This window comes from Rattus rattus, chromosome 1, assembly GCF_011064425.1.
Source record: "Rattus rattus isolate New Zealand chromosome 1, Rrattus_CSIRO_v1, whole genome shotgun sequence".
NCBI classification, from domain to species: Eukaryota; Metazoa; Chordata; class Mammalia; order Rodentia; family Muridae; genus Rattus; species Rattus rattus.
This window is the reverse complement of record NC_046154.1, coordinates 256856817-256874975: the sequence shown is the minus strand read 5'-3', so window position 1 is coordinate 256874975 and position 18159 is coordinate 256856817. Positions and strand designations below refer to the sequence as shown.

At 51.3% G+C, this 18159-nt stretch overlaps 1 protein-coding gene across 1 annotated transcript in view; it reads right to left on the bottom strand.

Annotated features, from left to right (window-relative positions):
• Tafa5 (TAFA chemokine like family member 5) overlaps positions 1–16077 on the bottom strand; it is a 219488-nt gene extending 203411 nt beyond the window's left edge. The window contains exon 1 of the mRNA XM_032919235.1: positions 15801–16077. Coding sequence (XP_032775126.1) covers positions 15801–15912 — 112 coding nt within the window. The 5' untranslated portion in view covers positions 15913–16077. The remainder of the gene's footprint in view (positions 1–15800) is intronic.
• Positions 16078–18159: the final 2082 nt, after the last annotated feature.

Below are 18159 nucleotides of genomic sequence, written 5' to 3'. Positions count from 1 at the left end.
ACTTGAAGGTTTGACTAAGCAATGTTCACATAGGTTCATGTGCTGCGGACATGGCAACCAGCTGGTGGGCTTTGAGAAGTGGTTGGGTCTTGAAGTCACTGTCCTAGTCAATGGACTACTTCTGTGAGGGGATCATCACATGATAGCATTATTAGGAGACAGAGGAAGTGGGCCACTGAAAGTAGACCTGCGAAGATTGTACCTGATCCCTCATCTGTTCCTTCCCCTCTCTTCCCCCTCTCTCCCACTCCTCTCCCTTTCCCCTTTTCCCTTTCCCTCCCCACCTTCTTTATCTCTGTTTCCTGTCCACCATGAGGTATGAAACTTCTGACACACTTCTATTAGCCATGACAAACAGCTCTGTCTCGAGAGACAGACGTCACAAGCCTGGATCATTGCAACCATGAGCTGGTAGAGATCTTCTATCACAGCAAAGCAAAGCTAACACAGAGGCCTCAGTCCAGGCATGGGAGGGGAAGAGCAGTAGAACTGGGGACAAGAGGTGTCAGTGCTGTCACAGATTCTCACCTGGGAAGCAGAGGCTTTCCCAATCTCATATGCCAGGAGACAAATGAAATCAGGCCCGCAAAGGTAGACCTGTGGTCTGCTAGGCCAGGCTGGGCTCTCTGACTGGAGTTGTAGGGGATAACCAGACACTGGTAGGTAAATAACAAGATTGAGGTGTGGGTGAGTGGTAAGTGGTACAGTTTGGTGACAAAGTATATCACAAGCGCTATCATCATCCTGGCAAGGACTTGTCATCAAATATGACCCAGTTCTAGGCCATGCAAGAACTGTGTTTTGGGCTAGTCTTCACACTATTTGGTATTACCAGGCAGATTTTTTCCTTATGTGAAATGTTTACCTGGGCAAGAAACCCCTAGGAGTGCACACATCAAGGGAGGAATGAGGAAGGAGTGTGGCTAGCACTTTAAGCTCAAGTGCTTTGGAGGTTGGAAGGACAGGTGCCAATCTACAAGCCACACCTAGCCTCACCTCTCCAGGACGTCCCTCAGCAGCACTGACTCTTTTTCAGAGAAGCCAGAGAGCTCCCATTTTGTAATCAGGAGGGGAATCAAGGGTAGCATCCAGAAGAGGCATTTCTGCCTCACTGGCTGACACACTCAGAGACAGCCAGTCTGCATCCCTGTAACATAGTAGGACAGGTTTTGCTGTCTCTACTCTAGAATAAAAACACTGTAACCAAGACCTGGTTTACCAAGACGGGTTCCCACTGAGCTCCTAAGGCTACAATCACTAGTGGCAACATTGTTTCTAGAAACAGTGATTCCTGAACTTCCACAGAACAATGACAGAGCAGGTGCTGAAGCAGTAGCTAAACAGGGTAGGAAATGGGTAACAGGTTCTGAGATTCACCAGGCCTTTAAGGAACTCTAGGAGTCCCAACATCTACTTGTTGACCTGTGGAACACCCAAAGACTACATAGTGTCCAATGGTCTGTCTTCTTGCACTCAATGCTGTCTACTCTGCCTCCTCTCCTGGGCATTCTCCCCCACTTCTGGTACAGGATAAGAGCTGTGACCTAGAGTATCCTCAGTGTAGTCTCTAGGAGAGGTAGCCCCAATGTCTAGTCAGGCCTTCATTTAAGGCCTGGATGAATGTAAAAGGCACCTACCTCTCCAAACTCAGCTTCCTTGTCTACAATGACATGATGACATTGCCAGTCACCTAACATCCTGACTACAACAGACAGGAACTTGGGAGAGATGGGCTGAACCTGGAGCATCAGGATGGCCTGGGGCCCAGGGTCAGGACTCCAGGGACTATATACAATGGTTTCTGCATTGAAGGTTGTATACTGTTGTATTGTGAGGACCCTAAGCCTAGTAGGAAGGCCCTGTCACGGCTCTCAGCCACCATAGATAAGGCCGGGGCTAAAGCCTGCCCCTGATCCCAGAATCTAAGCCCTAAGAAAGAGGAGTCCCACTACACCAGGGATTTTCTCTCAAGTGCCTGGGTGCTGGGAATCAGAGGTGTGGGGTGCTTAAGGTTCTCTGCCCATCTTGACACATCCTGCTCCTGTTACCCTGTCTGCTGCCACCACCACAGCCAAGTTTGTACTAGAGTCAACCCAGTTCACTATGGCAGCACGCCTGGTTCTCTCTGAGGGTCACCACCCCATTCCACTATCAAGACACAATCTCCCCACCTTTGGAGGACTACAGTCCAGCCCTCAAAGTGAAGAGCATCATTAGAGGTGAGGGTTCTGAGGCTAGAATATGCCTAAGATCTCACAGATACCTGGGGAACATACAGGGTGAAAGGGGGCTACACCCATTCCAGAAGGCTCATTTGGACTCCCAATTAAAAGGACTAGGTCTAGGTACATGGCTAACGTCATCATATTTGAATGTTCCCCCAGGGCTCCTTAGTCTTGCATTAGCCCCCAGGAAGGGGCAACAGAGAACTTTCCAGAAGAGCCAGATCTATACCTCGCTATCTTTCCAAATGATCCATTTAGGACCTTGGCAGCCACACCCAGTTGACCAGTCACCTCTCACCTCCACCCTCATTCTGCCCCACAGACAGACTCTTCTGGACAGCATATCTCCCCGGGCAACAACCCTGTTCCTGGTGGGCAGGGCTCTCTGCCCAGTCAAACACAGCTAAAGAGATGTGATGTGGAGTTCTCTCCAAGCTGTCTAGCACCAACAGCTCTACAGGATGACAGAATATCTTTTTGCAGAGCTTCAAACCATTTACTGAAGCAATCTAGAGTGGTGACTACCAAGTTCCATACCTAAGGGCAGGGGCTGTTCACATCTAACGGCCTGACCTGGAGGTGAGAGTTCTTTGTGTTCAAACCCCAACCCTTTCACACTGAGGCGAAAGGGCACCACAGTGGTTCTCTGCTTCTCCGTGTATACGAGGAAGATTCGTGTTTTTAGCCTCCCACAGGAGGTCACTGTGGTGAAATATGTACGGTGACTGGTACCATCTGTTTGCAGTAAGGAATGGCTTAAGATGTACGCACTTGCTGGAAACGGAGGATTCCGGTGAGGACAGGTAGGTCCCTAGGTATTGAGGTATTGTCAAAGCAGGGCCCGAGCATGGTGTCTGTGGCAGGCAGCTGCAATGATGTCACACAGAATGTTTCCCGATACAACACATGGGATTAGAGGTCAAGTGTGTTCCTGTGTCTCGAGACTGCAAAAAGCCCACAATGCCCTCCAGAAAATGCTGCAGCAATTGGGTGGACCATCTATAGCAGTCTTCCTCTCTGAACTGCAGGTACCTGTCAGCCAGCAATGCTGAAGTGTCTTGCCAAGCCACACCTAGAGGCGACAAGGCAGTCCATTGGTCAAAGCCAGGCACTGCCATGCTATACTGTGAGCTGGGGAGACACTGTGTTTTCTGAGCATGAAAAGCACTGAGGACTCTTAGCTTGCTGTGGGATGTGATGTGGAACATTTCACACGGTCCTCTGCAAATGGACGTTTTACGGTAAGAAAACAAAGGAAAGGAACAAATGAATGAAAGTCTAGACTTCCTAGACTGTGGAGTCACCAAGGAAGAAGCTTTAGTAAGGTGACCTAGAAGCAAGGGCTTCCCAGAGTGCTGCTGAGGTACTTATGAGGCCCACGAGCCCCCACACACTCCCAGCTCAGTTGCCCTCCTCTCAAGGTCTTTGCCCCCAGTCCTGTCCATCATCAGAGGAAAGCAGCGGACTGCCCTCTTGACCCTCTCCACTGCTCCTCAAATCCTACCTCATCCGCCACAGGTGACAGCCACCACTTCTTCCAAGAGGTTCTCTACCTGCCAATGATCGCTTTGACTGCTGCACTGGTTTTAAGTGAGAAGCACACTCAGACCCCATAGCCTCAGCTTGTGCCCACGGGGTTAAAATTCACAGAAAGCTTCCCTCAAAAGTCCTAGACCTGGGGTTCTCAATCTGTGGGTTGAGACCCCTTTGGAGATGAACGACTCTTTCATAAGAGTTACATATCAGATATCCTGCATATTAGACAGATACACTGAGATTCATAACAGTAGCCAAATCACAGTTATGAGGTAGCATCAAAACTAATTTTTTCCACAGCATGAGGAACTGTATTAAAGGGCCGCAGCATTAGGAAGGTTGAGAGCCACTGTCCTAGACAGAGGCTTCAGAATCCAAGACGACAGTGCACGCTCCACAGAGAGTCACATGTACATACAAAGCAGGCAGAGAGCTAGGTAACGACATGGCAGAAAGCAAGCCCAGCTTCCACAGGGAGTGTGGAGAGGGTGGCAGGTGAAAAGCATGGAAGACCTTGAGTCACATTCCCAGAGCGGTTGGATGCTGACAGGCACCCAGAGGGTCCTTTACAAGAGCTCATGATTTTCAGTTTGATTCATGTTTGCTTAGTTACAACATGCCCTTCTTGTGGAAAGAGTAGAGAAGGCATGTCCAAGCTGGGTCCTCCCGCCTGCACCCCTACTATGCACAGCCAATGACCAGCCAGCCCTGAATTTGAGTCTGGAGCCCCTTCCCCACGTGCTCAAGGCTACCCGACACAGGCATATTGAGTGAAGTGACACTCATCTCCCACAGTGTCCTGGCTACTTCTGGATTTGAAAGAAACCCATGGCCACCTGAGGAGAGGTTGGTGACTAAGAGCTGTGATGACTGCCCCTTAGGTGTCCTGGCCCACTCTGAAAAATTGGAGGCTTTCAGAATGACTTTAAAAATAGCTTCCGCTCCATTCTGGAATATTAGGGAATAAACGGAAGCAAAGGGAGTGTACCGCTGTGCTCAGGAAGAGCATGGCTTCAGAGCAAACTGTGGTCTCCTCAGAGACACTCCACCTCTCTGTGGGACAGCAGTTCCTATCTTGAAATTGGAAACAATCTGTAGGGGCTGAGCCAGCTGACAACACAATTCCAAAGCTCGAGTGCACCAACTCAGTTGCTTTGGTGGTTACCACAGTCCAGGGAGCTCAGGACTCCAAGCCCTGGCCTTCAGAAATGTCTCCAAGTTCATCGTCTACAACAGCTCCGGGAGCCAAGCCCCCCATTCAGAATCAATCCCAGGGTCTGTAACCAAAGTTTCTCCACACTTGGCTTCACGTGGAGTTTGACACTCAAAGTTGTCTCGCGATGATAGAGTCCTACACATCATTGTCTCAGATGTGTAGGTTTTTGTCCAGGCTAAGGTCTGTCTGCCTCACCCCAGGAAGGCTTTGCCCCGACCAAGCCCCACCCCCAAAGGCTCCACCCAGACCAAATCTTAGCTCTGCGTGCCCCTCACAGATGGAGAAGATCTGTGGGAACCAGAGGAAGCTTCCTACTCATCTCTCCACACCAAGCCAGCAGCTCCTTCCCAGAAATGAGCCATAGAGGAAAAGGGCAGGAACGACTATGCATCAGGCCACAGAGGACTCTGCCTGGCTCCTTCAGCTACTCTAGCATAGAAGCTGAGAAACATAAATTAGCACCAATTAATGAAGCCATTTCACTTTATTTAGGACATGCCATCACGTAGCAAAACGCTACAGGAGAGAAGTAATTTAAACCAGGGTAAGAGTATGTTTCTGGATGGAAGGCCACTAGCACGTGGCCAAACAGCATTTTAAAGTACTTTGGGGTTGTTAGCATTTTATCTGATAAAAGGAAAAAAAACGCAGCAAGGAGCCTCTGGAAACCTGCAGAGATTGCTCCAACCTCCCCTAAAATCACCCACCCAGGTTCAGGCTCCCGGAACTGAGTCTTCTCTAAACTGGCTCCTTTGGGTGTTGAATAAAGTCTAATGCATGGCAGATACAAGACCAACCACCCGTTCCATTTTGACTCAGTCTGGAGTCAAAGGACATTAATAGGGCTTTACGAATCTGTTCTCAGATCAGCCGGGCCAGGAAAAAAAATAATCCTCCCATTGCCTTGCTGTCCAGTGGCTTTCGAAATGAATAAAGAAATTCGTGGACAAAACATAGAGCATGGGCTTTCCTAACCCTCAGAGGGGAGATAACTCTTGGGACAGAGCTATCTCTGATGAGGCAGGGAGAGACCTCAACGGGCTCAACCACCCCTCCCACTTGAAGCGTAAGATCTAACATATACGGCGGTTGAGTCCATTGGGTGGAATTAACAGGGTGTCCCAAAGCCCCTCCTCCCCAGCCTACATCTGCACAGCCTCTATTCTATATGTTTCTTGAGAAATCCCTCTGAAGCACACTACAAGCTTGGATCTGGGGCACAGGAACCAGGTATGCAGGCTGGGAAGGTGAGCAGAGAAAATAAAGAAAAGTTAATAACTGTCCTTTATACATGCACGCGCGCGCGTACACACACACACACACACACACACACACACACACACACACACACACCCTCTGAAGACAGAAAAAAGCCCTTGTAGGCTCCTTGATGAACTTAGTTCCCATCACCTCACCCCACCCCAAATGATGTTCTTGAACTTTCCGGGCTCCTGGGGAAAGGTTAGAAGCACCTTCAACACTGTGTATCTACATTTCTGACAAGCAGCCAGCTCAGCCCCACCCATGACATCACCCTGAGGCTAATGGAGGAGAGAGGCTCACCTGCCACCGGACACACACTGTGTCTCTAAGACGAGTCAACGGCAGGGTCAAGACGGTGGAGTCAACAGATCTTACCCTAGAAGCCACCCCACCTTTAACACCCTCTCCTCTCCACCTCAAAGCTGTGCTGGTGTTAACCTGCCTGGAAGTAGGAGCTTCCTGAGGGCAGCAGATGTGGCTGTCCTCATATCTCTGGGTGCTGGGTCTGGTACAAAGGTAGAAAGAACAGAGGATGGGCAGAAGGACCTTGGGTTTATATGCAGCAGGCCGGGGCCAGACCCCTGAGGGTTAAGACTCACTGTACCCAGAACAGAACATGTCCTTTAGCTCAGTCTAGCCACTTGAAAGATCCAACCATTAGGGAGTCCTGTGGCCACAGGGAGGAGGGGCCGAGCAGGGAAGGGCAGCTCCAGGCATCAGACACATCTCAGAATACATACAGGCTCAGGCTTCTCCTGAATTCCCACAGCCGAGATATCAGGAGGAAGCCCCTGGGTGGATTCTGCCGTGTGACATTGTATACCATTGCCAAATAGGTAGCCAAAGGTAGAGAGGAACCATCTGAGAACTCTGTGACTCATATCCCAGTCTTGCAGGCACAGGGCTCACAATCTATCCAGCTACTGATCTCAGCAACAACCTTAGAGATCAGTATACGCCTAGCGCCTGGGACACCTGCCATGCCCTCTGAAGCTCATGTTAAATGATCAAGGTGAAACACAGCAGAGGTGTTCACTGGGAAATGCCTCTGTTTTGTGGAGTGGTTGATGGGTACATTTCCATAGGGTAAACAGCTAAAGCCAAAAAGAAGCAGTTGTCAAGACAGCCTCCTGTTGGTCGAAAACAAGGAATGTCAGTACAGGGGAGCTTGTGACTGGATGCTGTGGCTTTGCAGTTTGGTTCTAAGGCTGCAGACATAGACTCAGTAGGCCCACGTGAAACATCTCCAATCCTCTCAGGGAAAATCTCAACCCTGGAGGACAGTCACCACCATCCATTCAAGCAGGGGAACCAGGACCAGAAGAGGGAAAGCAGGCACTTGCTTAAGGTGTGGTATGCACAAAGGACACACAAGTAGCAGCAGGAAGTGACAATGGAAGGCCCAGTCATGGAAGGCCCAACGTCAAGAGCCCAGGAATCTATCTCTACCGTCTCCTAACTGGCTCTCATTGCCCATAGTTTGGGCTGCCCATAGTTCCTTGGCTTACTGGGTGAGGGACAGATTAATGAGTGACCCTTGAGGAATGTTTAAGAGCAGTCTAGCCTTTACCTCCCCTTGTTCTATCAACTTGGGGTCTCCAGAGACTCATGAGGTTGGAGGCCCAGGTGACAGATTTTGTTTAACACACAGGCGATGAAGTAGGAAAAGCTGCAGATGTGCAGTTGCTTCAGAGATCTGGAGGCTGCAGGTGACCATGAGTGAGTGAGAGAGAGAGAGAGAGAGAGAGAGAGAGAGAGAGAGAGAGAGAGAGAGAGAGAGAGAGAGAGAGAGAGAGAAGTGCCAGCCACCACTTCTCAGTTCATCATGGGGGCACGTGGAGCCAGCAATGTGCAGTTCTGGAAGATAATCTGGGAGCTGCAGGTGGCCATGAATGTGTGTGTTTTTAAGTGTGTGTGTGTTCACACAAGTGTACGTGTGTGTAGTGGTGGCCACCACACCAGAACACACATATATCCGTTCTCCCATGGGGCACATGTAGCCATCCCACAGATAGCAGGAAACCAGAGAGGGCCATGTTGGCCTTTGAAAGACAGAAACACGGAAATCTTGACGCAGGTGCCCACAGGACAAGAGCATATTGGTAGAGAGGAGTGAATGGATCTGAGTCTCTGCAGAGCACCTGAGGAAGCCTACACTTAACCAGGGCACAGTGACCAAGGCCTGGGGAAGGGGCAGGCTAGAACAGAACCAACCACACATGCTCTCCACCCCCAGAACATACAGTCTCAGGCCACAGCTTCCTGGACACTGAAGTAGCCGACCTGCTGAGAGCAGGGGCAGAATTCCCCACAGAGGAAAAGAAGGGCTCTAGGCACCCCCCGGAACACTCTGAAATCACACGTGGGAACTGGGTTGCCTCCGAGAGAGGCGAGCATAATTAAGCAAGTGGGTGGATGAGGAGAGGTTGATGGGCTCCTCTGTTGCTATGCTGGACCGGGGATGTTTGATTGCCTCTAAATGGCTTCATCACCATCAGCAGTACAGTTCCATGTGTGATAGATACAAAAAAATGAAGACTCGGAGAGGATGTTGCAAGCAACCTTCAAAACATGCTGGTCCCAGCTCTGAGAAACAGCAGCTGAGGGAACGTGTGGAGACACCTTCCCTGTAGCAGAAAGTGATTCCAACAGCAAAGGCAGCCAGGAGGAGGCCTTGCAGCAGCTTTAAAGCCCACACAGGCTTTCTGGATAGGGGAAAGCCCTATTGGGCCCGAGCAGAGGGACACCCTTTGACCTCACAGCTCTGAAATGTTCTTCATCTCACCCTTTCCAGAAGCCCAAAGCCTCAAGCCCACAAGCTGGGAGACGGCAGTTCATTCCTGTCCACTGGGGACCCACAGGCAAGAAGCTCATGAGCATCCAGTTCAGTTTCCAAGGGACAAGGGGCTAGGGACAGCTTTGGTCATCACAACTGGGAAGAGGGCTATGGTGGTGGAGATGGGGGGATGCTGCTCACACCCTACAGTGGAAGGAGAGGTCTAAGTGCATACGATGCCCTTGAGAAACTGACCCAGAGTGAGAACGGAGCACAAAAATGTCCTTGGAGCTAGCAAGGATATGCTGGTTGCCAGAGCTAAGCAAAGGAGGAAGGAAGCCACCAGAGCATCGAGCCTTTCATTCTGGCACCTGGAGAGGCTCCCCTCTGTCCCCCAGGCACACTTTTTCTCAAAAGTGAGCATAGGTCAGAAATACCACAGTTTGCCTTCTTTTCAATAAGCCTGTCAGAATCACGGGTCTTCAGGGATCTGACAGGTTAGTTTCTTTTCAGAAGGCAATGGCTCTCTGCTCCATCCGATTGCTCCCTCTGTCCTCCTTGTGGTCCTAGTCCTGAGGTCCCATTGCTGTGCCTTTGGCACCTCCCTGGGCCTGTGGCTAAGCTCCCGGCCCTGCAGACACACCCACTTATCAACTGTTTCATCGGATCCTTTCAGTCCTTACCAAGTCCGAGAGAGACAACAGCTAATCGCTTCCCTCTAGCTTACTGCCCGTGGTGAGGGAGAATTGTCTATCATTGCAAAAACAGACAGAAGGCAGACAAGTATCCACAGTGTTCCAGAGAAATATTGTTGTGAGGCTGACCCCAAGCACAAAGTGTGAAAGAGTTGTCTGGAGTGGCTGGGCAGCAGAGTGGGACATGGTCTCAAGTAACTAACACCCAAGGCTTTTTACGACTGGGAACACCTGTTGGGGAGCTGTAGCCCTCTAGGGAGTTGGCTGACAGGGATATCTGAGAAGAAACACAATCAGGCAGACCAAGACCGCCCCCTCCCCCCAATCCCTGCATCCCATCAGCAAGCAGATTCAGGCTCCAAGAGGCTACTGGGAGAAATACAGTAGAAGTCTCTCTATTTCTGTCTCTTTGGGACTTTTCTTGGCAATGGATAGAGAGCAATCAAAGCCTTGCACACGCTAGGCACACACTCTGCCACTGCTGTGCCTCCCTAGCCGTCTTCCCCTTTTTATTCTGAGTAGGATGCCACCAACTTGTCTGGGCTGACCTTGAACTTGGAATGAGATTCTCCTGTCTCAACAGGAGGACAGGCTGAGCATTCTGTGCTTTGTTTCATTTACTCATTCAGCGAGCATCGCCCGTGTTTCAGGGCCATGATCAACCCCGTTCTTCATTCCGGGTAACCTATTCCTTGTGACAATCTTCTTGACATCAGGGACCCTGAGGGCTGCATTGCCCCATCTGCTTGTCATAGCCCTCCCTGTCTCTCACTCTGCAAACAATGCCCAAACAAGCAGGCAGGATGTAAGGGGCCACTGATTATCTCCCAATGTGGATGGAGCAGAATCTTTGTGCCCAGTGCAAGGTGGATGGGGAGGGGAGATGGCCCAAGGTCCCTAGAGGATGCCATGTTTGACACAGACTGCCTCTCCCTACTCTCTTCAGTCCTTCCTTTGTGTAAACTGTCTGCCTTCCCACTATGATGTCAGCTCTAGGACAGCAGTCATCTTGTCCATTTCTCTACTCCACAGCCTGGCACGGGGCTGAAGCTCCCCCAACACATATCTAAGGTACATACCAGAGGCTCCATCTCCAGCTTCACGAATTCCTGTGAAGCCTGGGAGGTGAGCCCAGGGTCAGCTCTTTGCAAAGGGGAGACCAACCACAGAGTGACAAGGGAGTCCTGCCATTCACCATCCTCCAGGACAGAGTCTGAGAAGTTGAGGCTTGGCTTCCCAGATCAGAGGGCTAGATTCCAAAGGAGCCCCACTTAGTGGCAGGGGGGAGTGTCCTCTTTTCCCCTGCCAGCCATTTGAAGAAGTGAACATCAGAAAGCACCCGGCATGTATGTTTTGAATACCCAGTCTATCATGCCTTGTATACGTTCACCATGCTCTCCTCAGTGACAGAGAGGTCCAGAACAGTCACCCAGAGCCTCTGTTAATGCCGGGAATGTCTCTGGATAGCTCAGCTCCAGGACAGTGCACATGGGCTGCCTCTTCACTTGGAGCACCCTTGAGCAGAAGCATCTGAAGGGAGGAGGGGTCAGTGACATTCAGTGGGTGCCAGTGACCTCCATAGAAACCCCCCACCTTACAGAAATCTCTGGGGCAGCTCACAGGTACTGGTCAATGCAAGTAGCCCTTTGGAAAGGAATGAGGAGCCTCCACCAGTCCTGCTCCTGCCCCTCACAGGCCTTAAGCCAGTGGCTGGTGACATGCAGAAGCAGCTGAAAACCCTCATCTGCCAGGCTTAGATTCTAGACAAGGTACTGCCTGTCCACTCTTTCCCTGATTGAGGGGGTTGGGCATCACTGTAGCCCTGGGTGACAGGTGGCAATCTGCAGAGGTCATTAACTCCAGCACACCACGTTTTAATGCAAAAATGAGCCCTTCTAAAGAGGCAGCTGCCGAGCTATATAAAGAAATGGGGATTTTAATGTTTTGCTTTTTTTCTCTCTTCTACTGCGGCATTATCATAACATTCCCTCATAATTATGCCCATAAAGTCACCTGAAAGTACTTCACGCCACAAAAGTTGCTCTACATATTCTAGGCCCTGTGTGTAGAGGCGGGTCCAGAGCTGGGAATTCAGCAGGGAGGAGCCTAGTCGAGCTCTTTTCTGGTACCAACTGCCTGTGGCTTCAAGGGGGTCTGGATAGCTCACAGCTAATGGGAGCAAGAAGCCAGCCTAGTGTAGAACTGTAAAGTGGGCAGTAGACTCTGAAAAATATGGCCCCGCAGAGAGGATGGGGGAAGGGTAGGGTTAATATAGATCCTCTGCCCCAGCTCTGAAAGGGGACAAAGGATAGTCAAGTCCAAGTTGTTCCCTGCAGGTTTCTAAACAGAAGACCCTCAGAGGATGCAAAATGTCTCTGTCTCCTTGTGCCAGGGGCTCTGAGTACAGCTAGGAAAAGCAGCTTATCGTTACATTGTGTGGCAGAAAGAAACAATGTATTTCACGCTCCATATTCATCAAATAAAAACTTAGGGCGTAGGAGGCAGGGAGAGAAGGGGAGTAGTGCTTCCAGAAAGGCATCACTTTGTGAAGCCTCTGGTATTTTCAATTTTACCTCCTTGAGACCTTCAGAAATCACATTTGATCAGCAGGAGTACAGCACATCGCCATCCGCACTAAGTATGCCACAAATTGTATTTGTAAAGGAAATGCGTGTTGGGGACCATCAAAGTGCCTACGCTCGGTTAGTATTCTAATGGATTAAAAACAATTCAAAACTTGTTTGTAATTTCTTCCATTCCCAGCTGCGGACATGAGATTTAACCGAACGGCACAATTCAATTTTAACAGGATTTATTTGAGGAAAGAAAACTCTATGTGAAAGAGGCAGCCCCACTGTCTCGCCTCCACTGGACTCCCCAGTGCTCTGAAAACGAGGCCGTCCTTGGGGCATTTACATGCCAAGAGCGTTTGTCCACCACGCGGCTTTGAAGAGGGAACTTGCCATCTATGCTAAAGCCCAGACTCCTTCACTCGTGAATTAAACACCACTTGCAAGAACCAAAGTCAAGACTCGGGGGTCGCGAAGCTCATCTTTTTTTCTCCTCTACATTTTCTTGCTGCTATAATCCCCCACATGATGCAAGCCAGTGTGGAACGACGAACTCTTTGGTGCTACAGCACACAGCACATCAGACCCAGGTCCTACCTCATTCAACAAGGGCGTCTGGCCAGCTGACCTCCCTTCACACTGGAGCAATTCAAATGCATGGCTCCCTCTAAGCTGGTCTCAGGAGTTTCCCAGAATAAAGCAGGTCCCCTCTTCTCACCTCAAGCACCATCGAACTTTACCCACAGACCTTGACAAGCAGCTGGATGCTTGCTTATGAAGCGGACTTTGCAAGTAACATTTAGCACATTTAGAGCGCCGATTTTAAAGGCAGCCTCACAGCAACCCACCCCCCTTTTTTCCCCCCTTTCCTGGCAATTCTTCCCCAATCCCTGAAAATGACAAGGCTGCATCACCATAGCAACCAGCCTAATTGGTGGACTGCAGGTCTTTCACTAGCCAGAGGGTGGAGCCCACCTCCTTAATATGACTCTCAAGCACATAGCAAAGAAGAACATCCAATGGGCAAGAGTGTTGAATCCCCCCAACAGAAACCAGGCCGGGAAATAATCCAGTTTCCTCCACTTAGCGCCAGGAAGTGAGCTCCATGTGTGTTACAGAGAAACTACGCACCATAGGGCAGCATTACTGAGCCCTAAAAGATGGACGCTGGCTTCCTAAGTGTATCTGCTCCATAGCAGAAAGACACTCAGGGCAATAAAAGTCCTTACTGAAACATCTTGCACACAATGCTAACTATCCTTCATCCCAGATGTGTTGAAAGAAAGGCTGGAAATCACAGGATAACTATCTAATTATCATTTTCTCTGCGTTATCAATTCTAAGGGAGGAGAAAAAAAGAGAAATATTCTTTTCTCTAGAATTTTAATTCCCAGCTATAAATTATGATGATGTTATTTTGTATTTTAGAGAAATGCTTTAATTTCTCCAACTGCATTTCTGGTGTAATGGGGTATGTCTGGAAAGCGTTAGCTTATTGTCAATTATTCCATTACGTGGTGGGGATGGAAACAGCTATCAAAATGTGGCTGCTCAGAGCTTCGTTATTAAAGACTTCTGCTTTTCTGGATAAGACATTCTAACCAACTGCCCTTGTAGCAGAGAACCAACTGGCAGGATGGTAGGACTGTCGTCTTCTCTGACTGTACGAGAATCCTTCCCTACAGTCAGATCAAGGGGCAAGCCACCAGGATGGACTGAGGCCTTACTGGGAAACAAAGAACAGAAGCTATGCAAGCTGGGAGTGGACACAAGGCCCAGCCTGGTGGCACCCTGAAGAGCAGAGTGTTGAGGTCAAGGGCTGGGCTGTCATGCAGTTAGTAGCAGTGGGCAGCTGTCCTTTTTCCACTTGCAGAATTGCGTCTATTAACCCAGCCTATAGCTCTGGGCTCTTGGGCTGACCCAAGGACAGTATTACAGGACTGTTCCTAGGAAAAACAGCCAGCTCCGGTTTCAGCGCCCCTTGCCCCTCCCCCATTGCTGAAGGTGCCACTCCTGGGACAGCACGGGGAAGTGAATGCCATCCTGACCTCACCAGTCCATCTCTGGAGTTTACCCATCTTTAACTCTTCTTGTCTCATTAAGGAATCTAGATTCAGAGATACCTGGGAAGACGCTGAAAGAAGCCAGCAGGCTGCAGAAGGCTCAACAGTGAGCACTCTCCTGTGGCTCAGGCTACCATTCGCCTGTCCCTATCCGAGGGCAGCAAGGTTAGAGAACTGTCAGCAGCCCGTCGCTTGCTTGATGAACCCCATGGAAGGTGCCACAGCAACACAGGGATACGCAGAGTGGGCAGTTCCTCCGGGCACACTAGCATGTCCCTCAAGATGCCTAGATGATGCTGGGGGTTGAGCTATCCCCATTCAGAGTCGTCCCAGGACTCCGATGACAAATTTGGCCTTGACTTGAGTCTCAAGACCTCTGCAATCTCATTTCAGAGCTGGGATTGGGAGCTAGGAGGCCCCAGGCTCTAGTGATGGCCAGGGGGAAGAGGAGGAGTGAGAAGAATCACTTGGCAAAGGCCTTTTATTTTAATTTTGTAAAGAATCCATATTTTGCCATCACTTCCCTTGCCTGTGGCATTTTTTTCATGACAGGTGTTCACAGGCACTAGTTTTTCTTCCCGCAGAGACGGGAAGGCAGACAGAGTAACCAGGCAAGCACCCATCTCTCATAAAGCCTATACCCAGGACTCTAACCAGCCTATATCCACCCCACCAGCTACCAACAATCAGCAGACACCAGCCAGGACGATGCCTACCGGCCCTACAGTAGCCCCAAGACTGTACCCAGGACTCAGATTATCATTTCCCAGATGAGACCTACTGCCACCCATCGTCCCGCTCCCAGCTCAAGCCCAGCTCCAGCCACCCCGTGCCAGGCACTGACCAGCCCGCACCTCCTTCCCAGCCCTTGCCAGACCCACTGGATCGTCAGTTCATTCCTCTGAACCACCCTTGCAGCGATAGCGGGCCCTCCCCTCCAGTGGCATCCGTCCCCTTACTTCTCCTTTTACAGAAAGCATCTGGCGAGCCCGCTTCCTAGCAAGGCAGAAGCTCCTCCACGCGTCGGAGGAACCCAAGCTGCACTCCTGCCCGAGGAGTCCGCTCAGGCTCGGTTACTGCGTCCCCATAAGTCCCCGGAGGGAGTGTCGCCGGCGGGAATCTCCGCTCGGTCGCTAGCCTGGGCCGGAGCGACGACCGCACGGCGGGCAGCGGGCACCGCCGTGTAGGGACTCGCCGTGCCGGCCTGGGCCTGATGCTGGCCCTGCTGGCTAGTCAGCGGAAGCTCGCCGGGGCTGCTGCGCCCGGCCGCGGAGTGCCTGGAACCCGGAGCCGCCTGCACCAAGCCCTCCCGGGCCAGCGGAACAGCGGCCAAGACCCGGGACCGCGCGCCACGCGCTCGCAACTCCGCACCGACGCGGGGCGCCCCGCCGGGGCTGGGGCTAGGGCGGCTCGGGGGACCCGAGGCCCTTGTGGGGCCCGAGTGTACGGTACTCACTGCAGTAGGCGATGAGCAGGCTGGCCAGGATCATGAATGCCCAAAAAGTTGAGGACATGCTGGGCAGGGCGGTCGCATCTTGCCGGATGCTGGTCCTGGGCGATGGCGCCATTGAAGCCGCGGTGCCCGCGCGGGGGGCAGCAGCGCGTCTCAGCAGCCGGCCCTGCCCGCGCCCCCGCGCCGGCCTCCACGTGCGGGCCCCGCGCGTGCCATCCTCCTCCTCGTCCTCCTCCTCGTCCCCGTCCTCCTCCTCCTCCGCTGCCGCCGCCGCGCCCGGGCCCTGGCCCACTGCGCCCCACGCCGCCCGCCCGCGCCGCGCCCGCGCCGCCCGCGCCCGTGCTCGCCCGCCCGGGGACGCCAGCCCGCGGCTCTGGGCGTCGCTGCGCGCCCGGCTCAGCGCGCCCGTCACCAGTACGAGGGGCGCGCCTGGAGCGCGTGCCCGGCGTGGCGGGGCCTCGCACTGGCCCGGGACCGGCGAGGGAGCCGAGCAGAGGGGACGCCGCGCCCCAGCCGAGCCTCTGGATGGCGACAGAGACAGCCCAGCATCCTGGTATCCTGGGCTCTAGGCGCGCAGGACCCTCAGGGCCATCGGGACTTGGGACCCCCAGTCTTCCACCAAAGGCCTGTGACACTGGGGTCCCAGACCTTGTTTGGTATTGATCCAAAGTGAACTGAAAGTTTATTCAAAGCAAATAATGCTTTCAGCCTGTTGTTACCCATATGTGCCCAGCACCAGGGCTCCAGAGCGTGCCTTGTTGCTTCTGAGCCCACCAGGGAGCATCTGAGTGCACCTGACCCGCCCTGTCTCTAGAACTTGCCATCCTGTGGACTCTGTCTACCTGAGAAGACATTCCTGATATACTTTCTTGTCTCCTGAGTGTGCTTCAGCCTCCACCCAGACCATGGTCTGTGGTTCATCGCTCTCCTTCTCCGTTTTCCAGAGTGTGTGCAGGGCAAAGTCCCTGGTCTGATTTTCTGAGGTGGGTAGTAGCAGTGATTACCACTCTGATGCCTACTGTTGGAAAACAGGTTTACACCAGTGAACCAGCAGAATCCGGTTCCTTTCCCACTTTCCCTTGTAAGTTCCTTGCACTCCAGCAAGAAACTCCCAAAGCTGGGTGTGTCCCCAGTTGGCCCTGTAAGTACATGGCCATGAAGTTCACTCTCCTTCCTCTTCTGTGCACCAGTAAACATGCTAATAGAAGACCTAATTTGGGTGTTCACTGGTGTTTGTACTGCGTGGGAAAGGGTGGTACACCCACACAAGATCTCATTAGAAACAGAGACAAATTACTCGGTGGATACCAGCAGGAGTCTTTCACCTTGCACCCTGGTCCAGTATGGCATTTAAAGGGACTATGTTGTACAGAAAGTTGCTGACGGGCTGTAGAAGGGTAAGTACCCAGATTATACACATATGCAGACACATATGCATTCCACATTTACACCAAGATCACACAGGCATGCACACACTCATACCTCATAGCTGAACAAAGATAGTCCACACCCTCCACATGCATACATTCATGCCACAAGCCTGTCTCCACATGACTAACCCACATGTGTGCACATTCATGCATGTATATCACCTGGCTACATGCACACACTCCCCTACATATGTCCATGCACAAGGCACTGACATTCATATGCATGCTACATGGTCACACATACATCCACATATGTGCACACATATACACACATGCAGATGCATAAATATAATATACAGCATACATGCACACTCACATATACAAAATATACACATGCACAAATGTATACCATATGACCATACTCCACACACATGTACATGCACACATATGCATAGGCACAGAGACATGTCACATGGCCACACCCAGGTGAATTCACAGGCACATATATGCACATGTAATATACGGCATGTGCACATGCACACATGCATAGAATGTATGAGTACTCCCTCTCAGAAGCATATACAAACTCAAGACAGTGCTAGTGAAGCTGAGACCAGCTTTACACTGCCTAGCCCCTAGTGATGTTCTCTCTGTAGTATGAACATGTGGACCAAGGAGGTTTCCCCCTAATTTCTAATTTCTAATTCCTGTTTAATTAAGATCCAGGCTTTCTGGGTACCATCTTCTCCAGAATAGCTTCTCCAAGCTCACTTCCCTGCAGGAAGGACAGTCTGCAGAAACCACACATCCTGATATTGTCAGGTGGGCAGGGGGTAGCACCTCTTGTCTTGAGTATTCCAGATGGACATCTCTGCCCCCCAACCCAGGAACGGGGGTCCATCAGCTGGGTCTTACAAAGTTGACCATAACCGTCTCAAACTGCTATCATATGCCTTCCTTTGATCAAAGCCTTTTAACCTGTAAAAGGAACA